General features: G+C 43.6%; 1 protein-coding gene across 1 annotated transcript in view; it reads right to left on the bottom strand.

Moving 5' to 3' along the window:
* MBOAT7 (membrane bound O-acyltransferase domain containing 7) overlaps positions 1 to 17051 on the bottom strand; it is a 631660-nt gene that overhangs the window by 98848 nt on the left and 515761 nt on the right. The window contains 2 exon segments of the mRNA XM_040327599.1: positions 11881 to 11911; positions 11914 to 12062. Coding sequence (XP_040183533.1) covers positions 11881 to 11911; positions 11914 to 12062 — 180 coding nt within the window.

Below are 17051 nucleotides of genomic sequence, written 5' to 3'. Positions count from 1 at the left end.
TTTCATTCTGAATACAATTACAAATGTACACTAAATTCCCTAAAACCCTTTACAGCATTGGGGGGTTGAATAATTTTGAACACAACTGTATAACGCAAAACTGGAGAGGAGGCCATAGAGTCAGAGAATTGTCAAAGAGTGAAACAAGATGGATCTTTTTGACCGAATCACTTGCCCCAAAAGGCATGAACATTGAATTGGACATTAACTGCTTCATAAGTGATGCATAACTACATACATTTGACACAGAACAGAGATTATTAGATTATCCATATTCTATATGATTTGGAGTTTTTGGTCTCCAAAAAGTCGCCCAGTCTCTAGTGTATCGTTATCAGTTCACTCAATGTATATGTCAATATGCTTTATAGTAAGGTCAACATACTATGTGATTTTAGATAATATTACTATTTATGTTTTTAGGATACCTTTTTTAAACATCTTTTTTAAACATTATCTATTTATTTTAAGAATGGTTTTATATGCTGGATTTTATACACTGGACACATTTTGTTGGTTTTAGTGTTTTATGTTTATTCATGCTACTGTTCCGTTCTTATCATCACATAACAATTGTTACCACTGTTATTATGCTTAATGGAGACTGGTTAATACCAGTCCCACAGATATTTTAGTTCACTGTAATCCTCTTATCTATTTAAGCATAGATCGTGGTCGTTTTATCATTCCTGTTATTAGTATGGATGCTCTGTATACCCTGCACTGGCTACGTACACTGCGGGTCATTGGAGTACATCCACATACTGGTACTGGCAGCTGGAGGCTTGTTGGACCGATTGGTCCAGTCAGACAGGGGTGGGCGGGCCTGCAGTTCTCCGTTTGGAGATGCGCGCGCACCTCTGACACCCAACATCACCGATTGGCTATTCACATCTGTCATGCACAGCGGCCCTAGATCGTGGATGCAGCTGCGCGGTTCGTGATTAAGTCTCACTTCCGCCCAAGACCTGGCACTGGTCTCACGCGTGCCACAGCGCATGCGCGGGACTCATGCCAGGATGCTGAGTCAGAGGGCGGTGCTCTTACCAACTCCTAGCGGCATTTGATGCCTGCTAGAGCGCCGCCTTCCCACTTCCGCCCTACTATGGGCTGATGCCTCATGCGCGCCATCACGCATGCGCGAGAATGACGCCATGACGGCGAATAACGAGTGGGACGCCTCTGGCTATAAAATAGGTCGCCGATTGTTGTAGCCACGCCCTCAGACGAAGTCAGCCAATGACGAAACGCGTCAGGGCGTGGCCAGCATCGGACGACCTAAACACTGTACCCTCCAAGGATCAGGAACTGAGAGCAGAGCCGGAGCGCCATTTCTTACCGATCCAATAAAGGGAGACAGGCACAGTACTTTACATGCTCTTTTTATCTTACATTGTGGTACGCATATTTTATAAGGGGGGGTCATTTTATTTGCTAATAAACCTTTTGAAAAATGGTACTATACTATCAGAGTTTATTCCTTTATATGTACACGGGCAAGATCTATACCAGCAGAGTGGTGGAGTGTGCAAGACCAATGACATTGGTATCCCATGCTGTTTTTTATCCTCGGTCTGGTGAGTGCATCCCCATTAGGGGATAGTATCCCCCCACGTGGTGAAAATACAACCCCCTTGGTGATAAGGAGCACATGTTATGGAAGACACTATTCACAGCTGATGTTCATCTGCACCATTATTGAACACCTATGGTTTCATAGTATTTAATCAGAACTCACGTTTTGATCATCTAGCGCTGCTACAGTACACATTGAACTGTTTGGACTTTTGAGTCATTTGCATTCATTCACGTTTACTGTTTTTCAATATATATAAACTAATATAGACAATATGCTACAATATCTTTACAATTAAAACATAGAAAAAACAGACCCATGATCAATAATCTGAAATGAAACAATTGTGATCAAATTCAATGTTCAAGCCATTGGGCGATAGAGATCTCATTTCATGTATCCATCTCGATTCATTTTTACTCAATTCCCGCACCTTATGACTACCCCTCCAGTGGGGTGTATATTTAGCAATAGCCCAAAACTTCAATTCTTTAGTTTTTTTTTTATGACAATTGGGCAAAATGTCGCGACACATTGTGTTCGGGGAAGCCGTTTTCAATGCTCTGTACATGTTCCCTTAGACGCTTCCACATCGGTCTCTTTGTGCGTCCAAAATATAGAAGGGAGCATGAACAATGAAGGGCATAGACTACTCCTTCAGTTCTACAGGTGATTAGGTTTTTGATCTCGTATTCCTTATGTGTAACATTGGAAACAAATTTAGAACATTTTTGTCCATTAAAATTTGTTTTCCTGCAAGCAAAACATTGCTTACACGGAAAGAAACCTTTTCCCTGATAGAAAGTTATTCTATTAGATTTAGTTGGAGGATCTGGTACATTCTTAGACACCAGATCCCTTAGAGTGGGTGCTTGTCTGTAGACTATTCTTGGCATACTCGGTAATATACATTGAAGCTGTCTATCTGCCTGTAATATAGGCCAATGCTTCTTAAAGATGGTTTCCAGTTGCTTGTGTTGAACATTAAAGTTGAGGATAATAGGTACTTGTATATCTGCACCCTTGCTCTTTACCTTGTCCTATATAAGTACATCTCTCTGCATTTCTAGCACATTTTGAATCTGTGCCTGTATACATTTGGTGTCATAACCTTTATTAACAAACTTGGTGCCAATCATGTTAGCTTGTTCAAGGAATGTTTGTGAATCGGTACAGTTTCTACGGATTCTTACCATTTGCCCTTTGGGGATATTGATTAACCAGGGATCAAAATGACAACTGTCCACCGGTATGTAGCTGTTTCTCTCCACTGGTTTGAAAAAATAACTGGATGAGTGATCTTTCATCACCCCTCCAGATCAGTATACAGTCGTCAATAAATCTTCTATATAGTACTAATTGGTCAGGTGTGTCAGCATATATAGCAGTTTTCTCCCACTCTGACACAAAGACATTAGCCACACTTGGTGCATACTTGGCCCCCATGCCTATTCCATTCAGCTGCCTATAATATTCCTGGTTGTGCCAGAAATAGTTGTGTTGAAGTCCAAAGGCCAGGCATCTTAGGACAAAACTATTTTGTTTGGAAACGAGCAAACCAAATTTATTCAGAGCCCACTTAGAAGCCTGAATAGCTTCTGCGTGATTGATGACCGTATATAGTGAGGCCACATCGGCTGTGGCTAACAAGTAGCCATCCGATGTGTCAATCTTCACTGTATGGAGGACCTGAAGGAGGTGCTTGGTGTCCCTCAGGAATGCCCGTGTTTGCAGGACCAGTGGCTGAATGAATTTATCCACATATTCCCCCAATCTGGAATTGATGGACTGGATTCCATTAATTATCGGTCTTCCCGGTGGTCTGAGGGGGTCCTTGTGGATTTTTCGGACTGTATAAATTATAGGTACCCTGCAATCATCTGGAACCAGGTATTTTTCTTCCCTTTTATGGAGAACTCCTTTGTTCCTTCATTTTTGGACCAGCTCAATCAACTCTTCCCTGTATTCACCAGTGGGATTTCCCCTGAGTTTAATGTAGGTATTTGTATCCTTCAGTTGGTTATTCAATTCCTCATAGTAGTAATTCTTGGATAATACCACTATGGCTCCGCCTTTATCAACGGGCCTGATGATGACTTGTTTGTCATCTTCTAGTTCTTTGATTCCTTTATGTATAGCCTTGGAATCTGGGATTTTTTTGATTTTTAGTTTTTCTAAGTCCCGCGGTACCATTTTGTTAAAGACCTCCAAACAAAATCGTTTTTGTCCTAAGATGCCTGGCCTTTGGACTTCAACACAACTATTTCTGGCATAACCAGGAATAGTATAGGCAGCTGAATGGAATAGGCATGGGGGTCAAGTATGCACCAAGTGTGGCTAATGTCTTTATGTCAGAGTGGGAGGAAACTGCTATATATGCTGACACACCTGACCAATTAGTACTATATAGAAGATTTATTGACGACTGTATACTGATCTGGAGGGGTGATGAAAGATCACTCATCCAATTCTTTGAGAAATTAAATGAGAACCAGAGGAATATTAACCTCTTCCCAACCGCTCCATAGACAAAAGACGTCTACAGAGCGGTTGAGTTATTCCGGGACGACGTCCTCCCAGAATCCTTCACTCGCGCGCCCCCTGCGGCGCGCTCCCAGAATCATCTGTGAGCGCCGGGTCTAGAAGACCCGGCGCATCACAGATCGCGGTAAATCGCCGCTGATAGCGGCGGTTTACCACGTGATCGCTCTGTCAAATGACGGAGCGATCACTTGTAAACAAACCGGCATCATGTAATGACGCCGGTTCCTCCCTCTCCTCTCTGTACCGATCGATACAGTGTGAGAGGGGGGAGCGCGGGGTGTCAGCAGCTGCTGTGGGATGGATCTGTGACAAATGCAGTCACAGATCCATCCATCCCTCCCTATGCAATACTCTGCAATACCCCCCACACTCTGCAATACCCCCCACACTCTGCAATACCCCCCACACTCTGCAATACCCCCCACACTCTGCAATACCCCCAATACTCCGCAATACCCCCCACACTCTGCAATACCCCTCACACTCTGCAATACCCCCAATACTCTGCAATACCTGCTAATATGACAGAAACGAGAATTTTTTTTTATTTTTACAGAATTTTCAGTGTTTTTTCTTTTATAGCGCAAAAAATAAAAAACCCAGAGGTGATAAAATACCACCAAAAGAAAGCTCTATTTGTGGGAAAAAAGGACAAAAATTTCAGATGGGCACAATGTTGTATGACTGAGTTATTGTCATTCAAATTGTGAGAGCACCGAAAGCTGAAAATTGGTCTGGTGAGGAAGGGGGTTTAAGTGCCCAGTGGTCAAGAGGTTAAACTCACATACACCATTAGTGAGAAAATGATACAGTTCCTGGATTTGGAAATCACACTGGAGGCACAACAATTAACCACCAAAAAATTTCAAACCAGTGGAGGAGAACAGCTACATATACCGTGGGCACAGTTGTCATTTTGATCCCTGGTTAATCAATATCCCCAAAGGGCAACATGATAGGAATCCGTAGAAACCTGGTACCGATTCACAAATAGTTCCTTGACAAGCTACATGATTAGCACCAAGTTTGTTAATAAAGGTTATGACATCCAAATAAAGGCACAGATTCAAAATGTGCTAGAAATGCTGAGAGATGTACTTATATAGGACAAGGGTAAGAGGCAGGGTGCAGATATACAAGTACCCAGTATCCTCAACCTTTAATGTTCAACACAAGCACTGGAAACCATCTTTAAGAAGCATTGGCCTATGATTACAGGCAGATAGACAGCTTCGAATGTATTAGTACGGAGTATGCCAAGAATAGTCTACAGAGACCGAGCACACCACCCTGAAGGGATCTAGTGGCTAAGAATGTACCAGATCCTCCAACTAATCTAATAGATTAACTTTCTATCAGGAAAAGGTTTCTTTCCGTGTAAGCATGTTTCGCTTTGCAGAAAACAAATTTTAATGGACAAAAATGTTCTAAATTTTTTCTAAAGTAAAACTAAAGAATTGACGTTTTGGGCTATTGCTAAATATACACCCCACTGAGGGGTAGTCAAAAGGTGCGGGAATAGAGTAAAAACGAAATCGAGATGGATGCATGAAATGAGATCTCTTTCGCCCAATGGCTTGAACATTGAAGTTGATCACAATTGTTTTATTTCAGATTATGGATCATGGGGTCTGTTTTTTCTATTTTTTAATTGTATAGATATTGTAGCATATTATCTAGATTAGTTTTATATATATTTGAATATGATGTAGGTCATATGAGCCATATTCATATATAATGAACAGTTTTTATTTGTTTTATTATTATTGGTTTTGTCCTTCATATTAATTACGGTCACAGGGCTGCTATGCATTTGCATATCCTAAGTGTCCGTCTATAATATGTTTTATATGATTGTTTTAAAGTTCAAAGTCTATTTTTACCCCATTGTATTAAAAGTTAGTGGATGAATATGGTTCTTTTAAATGTTATTTTTAAACATTCTCATTACCAGCAATGATGTAAGGTGTTAAAACTCCTTCTGCTGCATTCCCTGTTGGTCTGGTTATCTCACTGGCTATAAATAACGTCAGCTGGGATCCGACCTGCAGTTACCCATGACTAAGTCACGTGTCTAGTGACATAACGCGTGGGGGAGGAGCTACGAACGGGAATGACGGATTGCACATCCGAATAAGGAGAACATCTAACCTGAGCGGCTAAAGGAGGATTGTTGTTGCCGGTTGTGTCCGGGGGATTCGTGAGTGTGCTCTTATCAGAAGCCTGCCATTTGTCTCCTAATGGTGTTTACATAATTGCGCTATGAGGGTTTCTGTGTTTCTGCTTGGTTTACATGAGCTGTGATAGCATGGAGGATCCTATACCTGCTTGTGAGGCAGTTAATTGAGACCAGGAAGGCTGATCCCACTCAAGTCACTAGAATCAGTATTGTGTTGCTTTCCTACACAGGGAGTGTAGTGAATGAGCACACACCCAGCTACTATTGGGACTATGTTATGGTTGTTTTTCACATATTGCATTACCATTGTACTGTTTGCTTAAAGTTTCACGCCACTAGAGTTATATTTCTTGCGCATTATTATTTTATCTAATACTGACCTTTCAGAACTGCCAACACATATCTATCATCAATAGAACTTTCACACAATACAGTGTCATTAGTATCACACAATGAGAGGTCCTTCAGAAGCCAGACTTAATTGGCACAATAGACAATAGAATGCAATCACAGCAAGCTTTTATCCCTACAGCCAGGTAGACTTAATTAGCACCTCAACAGTCTATGTTCCACATTGAAAGGAGACACTCTATTGACCTGTTGTGTTCAGAAGGAACAACTTGTAATATTTCAAGATATCCTGCAATACATGATTATCATTACTGTCCCATCTCATGTAATCCATGATATAATTTCTCAGTCATCCTATGCCCCTATTGGACATAGGATGACCCTAGACACAAGAGTCATTGGTGAAGCTGGCACAAGAGTACCACGCATCTTCAAAAGTCTCTGGGTATCACAGGCCATTCCGTTACAGCTAGAAGCCGGCCTCCAGCTCATCTATTACAGAATCTGGAGGGCATAGGTTTTCTGGTGTGAACCCAAAAGATGCATCCAAGGAAGTATGTCATTAATAGGATTCTTGCCTTTCTTCAGTTGGGCTTAAAAATGAAGTTGGCCTTGAGCCCTATCAAGGGCCAAATCTCGGCCTTATCGGTATTCTTTCAAAGACCGCTTGCCTCTCATTCCCTAATCTGGGCCTTTGTTCAGGGAGCACTGCACTTGAATCCACTGGTTAAGTCCTCCGTGTGCCCATGGGATTTGAATTTGGCATTGTCTGTTTTACAGAAACTGCCCTTTGAACCATTACACCATGCTTCTTTAAGTCTTTTGTCAAAGAAACTGTTTTTTCTCATAGCCACATCCTCAGCAAGGAGGGCATTGGAATTGGAGGCTCTTTCATGTAAAGAGCCTATATGATTATTCATGATGACAGGGTGGTGCTGCGTCCTCGCCTGACTATTTTACCAAAGTGGTTTCAGAATTTCATCTGAATCAAGATATAGTCCTACCATCTTTTTCCAGATCCACAGTCTGCAGAGGAAGAGAGTCTACACACTTTAGATGTTGTAAGAGCGGTAAAGGTTATCTCAAGCTACGGCTCAGATACAAAGACCGATTGTCTGTTAATTCTGCCACATGGGCCAGGCAGCGTCGAAGTCTACTATTGCATGTTGGATTAGACAAGTCCATTTTCAGGCCTAAGGTTTAGAAAATAAGATTTTCTCCTTTTTAGGGTGAAAGCGCACTCGGCTAGAGCAGTTGGTGCTTCATGGGCAGTGCATCGCCAGGCTCCATGGGTGGCCTCCAAGGTCCAAAGTAGGCGGGACTTTCATCAGCGTGCCCCGCCCCACGCTGATGAAGTCCCTGCCCACTTTGGGACGTAACGCGTACGAGGGGGAGGAGCTACGTCGACGTCACCCGCGTTTGCCTCACAGAGACCTCACAAGCTGTTTACATTGATCCGGACGCTCCGTTCCGGAATCTGCTGTTATACCTGCACTCGGTTTATGAGTGCAGGACAATGTGAGTTTTTATTACCTTATGTTTTACTTATATTAAACGTTTTAAGCAGTGAGCACTTAGAATTGTTTTTCTTACTCCCTTCTCGGTCCATTTAAATGCTATATGGGAGAGTCTTGCCTTGCTTATTGCCTGCTGGTTCCATCTGGTTGATTCTTTGGAGTTGAGCCCATGTAAAGCTGATTACTTTTCTTTGGAGGATTTGCTTCTTGCTTTTTGACCTAGCCACAGTCGAATTATTGAGGTGAGAGGCCACCCTTTAGCCTTGGTGGAGGATAATCCTGTCCTGTGGGTCACGGATCTGTTGAAGATTTCTGCACTATTATCACCATTGTTTATTTGGAGCACCTTATCACTTTGCACTTTATGGACTTTACATAATTGATTTATTGATTTATTGCTATATTTAATGTTTTATTTGCGCTGCACTATATTTTTTACTTATTCACATGATTATTATCAGCATTTTTATTATTATTATTTTTATTTTCATTTGTATTCCTTTTTCTTCTCTTTTTCACTGCAACATTCCCCATATTTCCCGTTCCCCTTTCATCCTTTTTCTCTTCTCCCCTTGTTGTTTTTCATTTTTTCTTTTGCATTCCTACCTCACACTGCTGCTCTACCACATCCCTTTCACATACACTTCCACATTTCTCACTAGATCACACACTGCATTCTTAATTGTTATTCATTCAGTCACTTACACACCCTCTTTGTTTATCGTATGTACTTTTACCATGCTCATTATTTTTGGTTTGGTTCACGTCTGTGTCCTATTGTTGTTTTTTGTCGTTTCCCCTCATTCCCACATCTCTTTTTCTCCCCTGTGCATCTCCCTCACGCACTTTCCATGCCTACACATCAGCTTCTTGTTCAGCCTGGCGTGTACTCATATATTTACCATTTTATTTTCTAGACATGCTTCCCAGTCTTATACATATACGTGTAGTTTATATTACAGGGTCTTCACCGCAACTTTAGAGGGGAGCGCTCCCCCGCACCCTAACTTTACCCATCCCGGTGCACACGGTGGTGTCGGGCCCCCCTGTGACTCAGCCAGGCACGTGTGCTCGCCCCCCACCTGCTTGGCCTCAATCCGCCATCCCCGGCCCCGTTGGCCCCCCCCTCCTGTGCTCCTTCCCCCACCTCGGTTTGCCCTCCTCACCCCCCCTCTGGCCTGCCGCCCCCGCCCCCCCCTCCGGCCCGCCTCGGGGCGCGGCTTTGGCGCGCTATCTGGTGACCTCTCGGGCCCGGGCGGTACCTCTCTTGGTGGTGCACCTGAATTCGGAGTCCTTTTCTACACTGACCCAGGGGAGCTCCTCTCCCCTTTTTCCACCCCTCTGGTACCCCCCGGGGGAGTTTGATGGTGCGGCAGTGGTTCATCTGGTCCGGGTCTACGCCTTCCATTGGACGTCTTGGGTGAGTGGCAGTGGGATTTTCTACACTAGTCCACTTTTGCAGGAGGTTTACCCGCATCCCGCCATCTACCTATATGGCTGTGGATGGCGGGCCCTCTTTATGTTCTTCTGCTATTATGTCCCACTTATCTAGTGGGACATAATAGCAGACATCAGACCATAATATAATAATAACACACATCAGACCAAAACCTCCCAGCAGACATGTCCGATGAAAACGGTCCACGGACCGTTTTCATCGGACATGTCTGCTCGTCTGTACAAGGCCTCAGAGTCTGCTACCCCTCTCTGCCAATCCCTCCATTGGCTGCCACTTTCCCAATGAATAAATTCAAAATACTAACAATAAGTTACAAAGCCATCCACAACTCTGCCCCCAGCTACATCACTAGCCTAGTCTCAAAACACCAACCTAATCGCCCTCTTCATTCCTACCAAGACCTCCTGCTCTCTAGCTCCCTCCTCACCTCCTCCCATATTCGCCTCCAGGGCTTCTCCCGAGCCTCTCCCATCTTCTGGAATACCCTGCCCCAATCTGTCAGACTATCTGCTAATATATCTACCTTTAGGCGATCCCTGAAAACTTCTCTTCGGAGAAGCCAACCCTGCCTCCACCTAACAACTGCACTTTTATTTTGTTCATCAGCTCATCCCCCACAGTAATTTCCCTTTGTATTACTTGACCCTTTCTCCTAGACTATAAGCTCTAACAAGCAGGGCCCTCCAAATTTCTTCTATATCGAATTGCATTGTAATTGTACTGTCTGCCCTAATGTAAAGCGCTGTGTAAACTGTCGGTACTATATAAATCCTGTATAATAATAATTAAATCTCAAAAAAGTTTCCAGGTTCGTCAGCCTCCTGCTTCAGAGAATGTGGCCAGATAAGCACACTGTTACATTAATGGTGGACTTGTCCTAAAGTGCGCAGTTTTTGGATGAGAGTGCACTCTTTTATTTTTTCCTATACATCGGTCAATATCATTAAAGATGCGAGTATTGCCCTACTGAAAAAAACAGTCTAAAATGTCTCAAGGCACACAAAACCTTAATATATTTCATGTTCGTGGCAGCCAAAACTGCTATTGCAACCACCTTGAAAAGTCCAGTCATAGACATAGCCTTAACGAAGAGTAAACTAACTTGGATAATGCTAAATGAAAACATGGTTTGTGTCTTGCGAGATAAACAACGTCTTTTCAACAAAATATGGTCTCCTTGGCTTGCCTACAGTACTTGCAAGTCCCAGGCAAAGTGCTGATTTCAGGAATGGTTGGCTTTAGACTCCCAGATGGACTCACCTCTTTTTCTTCTCTTTCTCACACTGTTTTCCATTCCCCCCATTTTGCACCTCACTCTACTTATTTTTCACTAATGATCGGTAGAGGAGTTACTTTTTTCCATAAAAAGAATGCATTGGTGTTCCGACAATGGACATTGTAACTGCAGCCTACCAATGGTGAGATAAAAGTTGAATTGGGTCTGAAGAATATTTCATAAAGGTTTTTAACGATGTTGTTTAAAGCGTTTTGATGATTAGGGTTGTATGGTGGAAGGAACTGTAGGGCTAGCCAGTGGTGGGCCCCTCTCTTCGCCCGCGGGGCCTCATGAGTTTCCCTCTATGCACCAACTACGTTATGTTTGGACCTTCATGCTCGCTATTGTGCCATATATCGGCCACCAAGGTTGACTTGTCTTATTCCAAAGACTCTATTATGTTTCCCCCTCACCCACCCTTTTGTCCCCTATGTATTAGTATCGTTAAATGATTTCAGCACGGCAAGGATGTTTTCCGCTCTGTTTTGTGACATTCATACAACAAAAATTCAATAAAAACTATTGTAACAGCAATCACATTAAAAAACACCCCTAGCATTTCATCTTGAGTAAAGGCAGATAATTCAAGTAGCATTTGTTTCCTGGAATCCACCTGTCCTTAGCATGCAGACAGGAGGGTGTGCTTAGCTAAGAAAACCCCTCCACCCCCTCCTGAAGACTCATGGGATGTATGGCTATTTGCGTAGGCATGGAAACCGGGGAGTAACTGAAGATTCTTTTTTTAAAGTTTAAAACAATATTACACACTTTCCTATTTAATAATGCTAGTAGCATAAAGTTTAAAAATAGTCAATATTGACAGAGTGAAGTTCCACTTTAAGTTCTCTCCTTAGTCTTTGTAATTTAACATTAAATGTGTTTTTAGGATAGGAGAGGGGGCTCAATAAGTGCACCTTGATATTTTTGTGTAAGGGCCAAATCAGAATTTAACAGTGACCTGGGAACATAATCACTTACCCAAAAACAAAAGATTTGATGGGTGAATTCTATAGATGTACTGTGCTAGCCACCATTGCACACTCATATTCCAGCAACGCATTCCATCCTTCACCTTCACACAGAAGTCTGCTCCATAGCAGTCTATATTCTTTATTGTCTCGTAGTCATACTCAATGTCAATTTTTGCTCCATCTGAACTTCTACAATATTGAAATATTCGGAAAATCTTTAATAAAACCAGCAGAAATAGACACTATCTAGAATAAAGTACATATTTAGAAAACAAAATTCAGATAAAAATGTAAATTAGTTTTAAACCCATAACTAAAATCTCATAGGCCCCATACACACGATAGAATCCATCCGCTGAAAAATCCCCAGCGAATGGGTTTCAGCGGATAGATCCTATGGTGTGTACACTCCAGCGGATCTGTTTCCGTGGATATTTATCCCCTGGGATGGATTCCAGCAGATAAATATTTGCTGACATGCTAAACAAATCTATCCGCTGGAATCCATCCCAACGGATGGATCCGCTGGTCTGTATAGACTCACTGGATCCATCCGTCCGAAGGGATCCCCCGCATGCGTCGTAATGATTTGACGCATGCGTGGAATTCCTTATATGACAGCGTCGCGCACGTCGCCGCGTCATAATCGCGGGCGACGGCGCGACACGTCATCGCCAAGAGGATTCGGCGCGGATTTCAATGCGATGGTGAGTACACTCCATCGCATGGAAATCCGCACAAATCCTCGAGAGGATTTATCCGCGGAAGCGGTCCGCTGGGACCGTATACACGGATAAATCCTCTCGTGTGTATGGGGCCATATAGTTTAACATGTTCGTATCATTCCAAAGTTATTTTCATTCTTTTTACTGTAAATATGCAATGTTCATTAAAAGAATAGATAAATACTCCATCATGAAGGTCATTGCTTAGGCACTTCATGTTCTGGGGGTCACATTTGTCTCTCAACTGTGTGACTGCATTGTTACCATGTCACAAGCACCATTGGTGAAAACTACAAGTGACCATTCCAACAAACACTGCACAAGCATGGTCTATATATAAAAACAATATTTTGTGAGAAAACAAAACAAAAAAAACATGTCAACTATTATACACTTTAATTGCATAAATGCCACCCAGTTAGAGTTTACCTTTCTTTACGTCTGCCAAAACTTAGAGGTTTTTCAGTCAGTACAAATACTATAAGCTGCTGACTTTATAAAAAGACACTTACCTGTCCAAAAATCTGGCGCTGTTCTCACCCAGGCTGGTTCTTCACCAGTCTCCAGTGCTGCCTGGTTTACTACTTGTGACTTCACAGTTGACCCCCCCCCCCCACAAATGCACGAGTTGTGCTGTGCTTAGTGACTAGACCCGTAGCTTCCTGGGACCATAAACGTGTCACAGGAGGTTGTGGGCAAGGGGGAGGCAATTCAGGCAGAAGAGGGAGCAGGTACCTATCAAAACTAGGTACCCACTCCCCTCCCTCCAAAAAAAAGGAGCCAGAAGTCTACGCAAGTTGCAATGAAATCTGTAAAAAGTAGTGCAGAAACCTTTTTCATAATTGCTGCGACATGATTTGCTTGGAACTGTCAAATCGCACGACAAGTCCCAATGGTGTGAACAGGGCTTAGGTAAAGTTCTGCTTTATTAGCTTAGTTGCTTATCAACATTTCTTGCACAGGAAGTCAGGGGTGTATTTAGGTTTTGTGCTGCCCTAGGCCTGGTGAAACTGGCGCACCCCCTACTTTATATATGACGCACCCCTTCCTTTTTAAGACCCGTCCTGTCATTTTCATGGGATGAGGACAGAGGGACGCAGTGGGATGAGGACAGAGGGACAGGGTGGGATGAGGATAGGGGGACAGGCTGGGATGAGGACAGGGGGACAGGGTGGGATGAGGACATGGGGACAGGGTAGAATGAGCACAGGGGGGACAGGGTGGGATGAGCACAGAGGGACAGGGTGGGATGAGGACAGGGTGGGATGAGCACAGGGGGACAGGGTGGGATGAGGACAGGGGGGACAGGGTGGGATGAGCACAGAGGGACAGGGTGGGATGAGGACAGGGGGACAGGGTGGGATGAGCACAGGGGGACAGGGTGGGATGAGAACAGGGGGACAGGGTGGGATGAGCACAGGGGGACAGGGTGGGATGAGCACAGGGGGACAGGGTGGGATGAGCACAGGGGGGACAGGGTGGGATGAGCACAGGGGGACAGGGTGGGATGAGGACAGGGGGACAGGGTGGGATGAGGACAGGGTGGGATGAGGACAGGGGGACAGGGTGGGATGAGCACAGGGGGACAGGGTGGGATGAGCACAGGGGGACAGGGTGGGATGAGGGCAGGGTGGGGTGAGCACAGAGGGACAGGGTGGGATGAGTACAGGGTGGGATGAGCACAGGGAGGCAGAGCATCTTTTAATTGGGGGGGAGGGTGGTATGTGGATATGTGCTGGGGAGTGATTTGAGAGGGGAGAAGATATGTGCTAATGGGGGGGGGGGAAATCAGACTCCCCACTAGCACATATCTTCTTCCCTCTGAAATCACTCCCCAGTACATATCCCCATACCACCCTCTCCTCTCCCATCACTTCATTCGTTCACCTTGTATCTGCCTGCCCCCCCTCCGTCCTCTCTCTCTCACTGAAGTTGTCCCACATACCTGCAGCACGGCTCTCTCGGTTGTGTCTCTCCTTGGCTCCTCCTCTTGGCTGTGTACACAGGAACATTGAGCCAAGAGGGGGGGGAGCCAAAGAGTGACTGTGTATTGCAGTCAGTGGAGAGAGGGACGGCTGCACTGTAAAGCCGAATGACGCTGCAGGGGCTTTTTCGCCGCCCCCCCGCAAAGTGCCGCCCTAGGCCTGGGCCTTGTCGGCCTAGGCCATAATACATCTCTGCAGGAAGCCAAAGGTGATTACTCTAGCGGGAACACAGAACAGAACCTCCAGTACTTCCAGATTCTTTTAAAATTTTATTGGGCTACCCTGGTAACTCAATTTCCAGGAGTCTTCTAGACCAGCCACTTGAAAGAGAAATTCCTCCCATTGAGACTGTAACAAGCATCAGACTCAAAATACAGCCCTTGGAACGTATGATAATGTTATATAAAAAAAAAAAAAAAAAATTTTAAAAAAAAAACGCACCTTTATAATCACTTTAAAGCGATATTAAAACCAAAGGCAAATATTTAATATATTGCAGCTGACCAATTCTTAGATGTGATGGTTGCATTAGTTTCCTTTTTTAGATTTTCTTTCCTTTATTTTCATCTGGTGATCTGGCCAGGAAGTCCGTTTTTCAAAAGAATAAGCTCTCTTGCATAACGTGTTACAGGAATGAGACCAACCATTTAACACTGTCAGGGGTGCTTACAATGGTCAGCTTTTATGTAAAGCCTGTATCCAAAAGTAAGAAAAAACTGTTTGCTGTAACTGCTTCTAAAGTGTTAGCTGGATTTTGGTTTTCAATGTGTTATTTAAATCTGCTAGTACTGTACATCTAACACCTCCCCCGAGACTGACAATGATACTGCCCAAAGGTGCCCCCTTGTGCTCCTTCATCCACATCTGTGTTACTGTCCAGATCACCAGGTGAAAACAGTGGGGAAAATAGCCTAAAAAAAAAAGAAAACAAATGCAGCCACCACATCTAATGATTGGTAAGCTGCAATATATTCAATTTGTTGGTTTTGTGTTTACTTTCACTTAAAAAAAATAAGAAAAAAGGTAATCATATTATCCTTGAAGATTCCGTAAAATTCAGTTAAGAGGTTAAAAAAACCTTTTTCTATTCATTTTTTCAGGACAGACATTGACACAGCGAAACATATACTGTCTCTAGGATGGCAAAAAGAAAGCTAGGAGAAAACCTACATTAGACTTACCGGTAATGGTATTTCCACGAACCTTCCAGGACGGCACACCTGAGAGATGAGGGCTCCTCCCCACACGAAACACAATCGACAGCTTGTTTTAAGTCCCCACCCTTCCCCTTGATCCCCAGTTTGTAATAAAGTAATCCTGAACTGGTTCACAAGGAACATCGCTCCACATAGGTACTTACTATCTAGCGTTTAGCTTATCTTTCCCTCCACATATGGCGGGAAGTAGGCCTGCCGTCCTGGAAGGTTCATAGAAATACTGTTACCGGGTAAAGTCTAACATAGTTTTCTCCTATCACCTTCCAGGACAGCACACCTGAGAGGATAATAAAGGAACCACAGGCCTACTTTAAGGTGGAACCCCTGCCTTCAAGGCCTTTCTGCTAAATGCCAGATTTTGACTTGAATTTTTACCTTGACTCCCTAGTGCGTGATGAAGGTATCCTAGCTGGATCATGTAACTGCCCTGCAGGTCTGCTCCATCTATGCCCCTGCCTTCTCTTCGGATGCAGGATCTAGGTGGCATGGGCTCTTAAAGATAAAATCTGAGAGCCTGTGAATTTTTTAAGATAGAAAGATTGACTGTGTTAACCTTCTAGCAATCGTGGTCTAGAATTGTCTGTAACTGCTGCATAGGACCACCAAAAAGACTAATCAGAGATTTGTTCTGTGAAACACGGAACTACTTTGGTCAACAAGAAAATTTTAAACCACCTAGTCTGTTCAGGAGAACGATTTAGAAAAAGGCTTCCTGACAGACAATCCTTGTGGGTGCCCTTTTTATTTATTTGCCATAGCCAGGGTGAAAAGGAAAAACCCACATAAGGATAATAGATTAAGGAAGCTTATTCCCTGGGCTCAGGGGACTGGACAGGTATGTAACCAAATCATAACCCAAATTCTGGTTTTCTTCCATCTGAATGCTGACCATGTCAGAAAGTGTTCTATATCCCCAGGCTCCTTATAACCCTGCGGGTAGATGTATTAAAACTAAGCAGAAAGGAGCCTGGTAAGAACTGAGAGTAACTAGTTCATAAAATATCAGGTGTCTGAGACCATAATCCACTCCAAGCACCATGGGTGTCTCTTGGTACCAATGAGTGTTAAGTTAAGTAGATCCCTACTACAGGGAATTAATTCTATAGTAGGAGTAAAAGACAAATATTAGTTAGCTACATCCAGTTCGTCCAAGGGGGGTGACCTGAAGGATACCTGCTGAGCTTTAACTTATCGGATGGGGTAAACTGGTCAGATAAGTTCTGATGCTGCATCTTCAAGCCAAAAACTCCT

The sequence above is a fragment of the Rana temporaria genome, chromosome 10 (assembly GCF_905171775.1).
Source record: "Rana temporaria chromosome 10, aRanTem1.1, whole genome shotgun sequence".
In the NCBI taxonomy this organism is placed as follows: domain Eukaryota; kingdom Metazoa; phylum Chordata; class Amphibia; order Anura; family Ranidae; genus Rana; species Rana temporaria.
The sequence above is the reverse complement of the archived record's forward strand: the minus strand, read 5'-3'. Positions and strand labels throughout refer to the sequence as shown.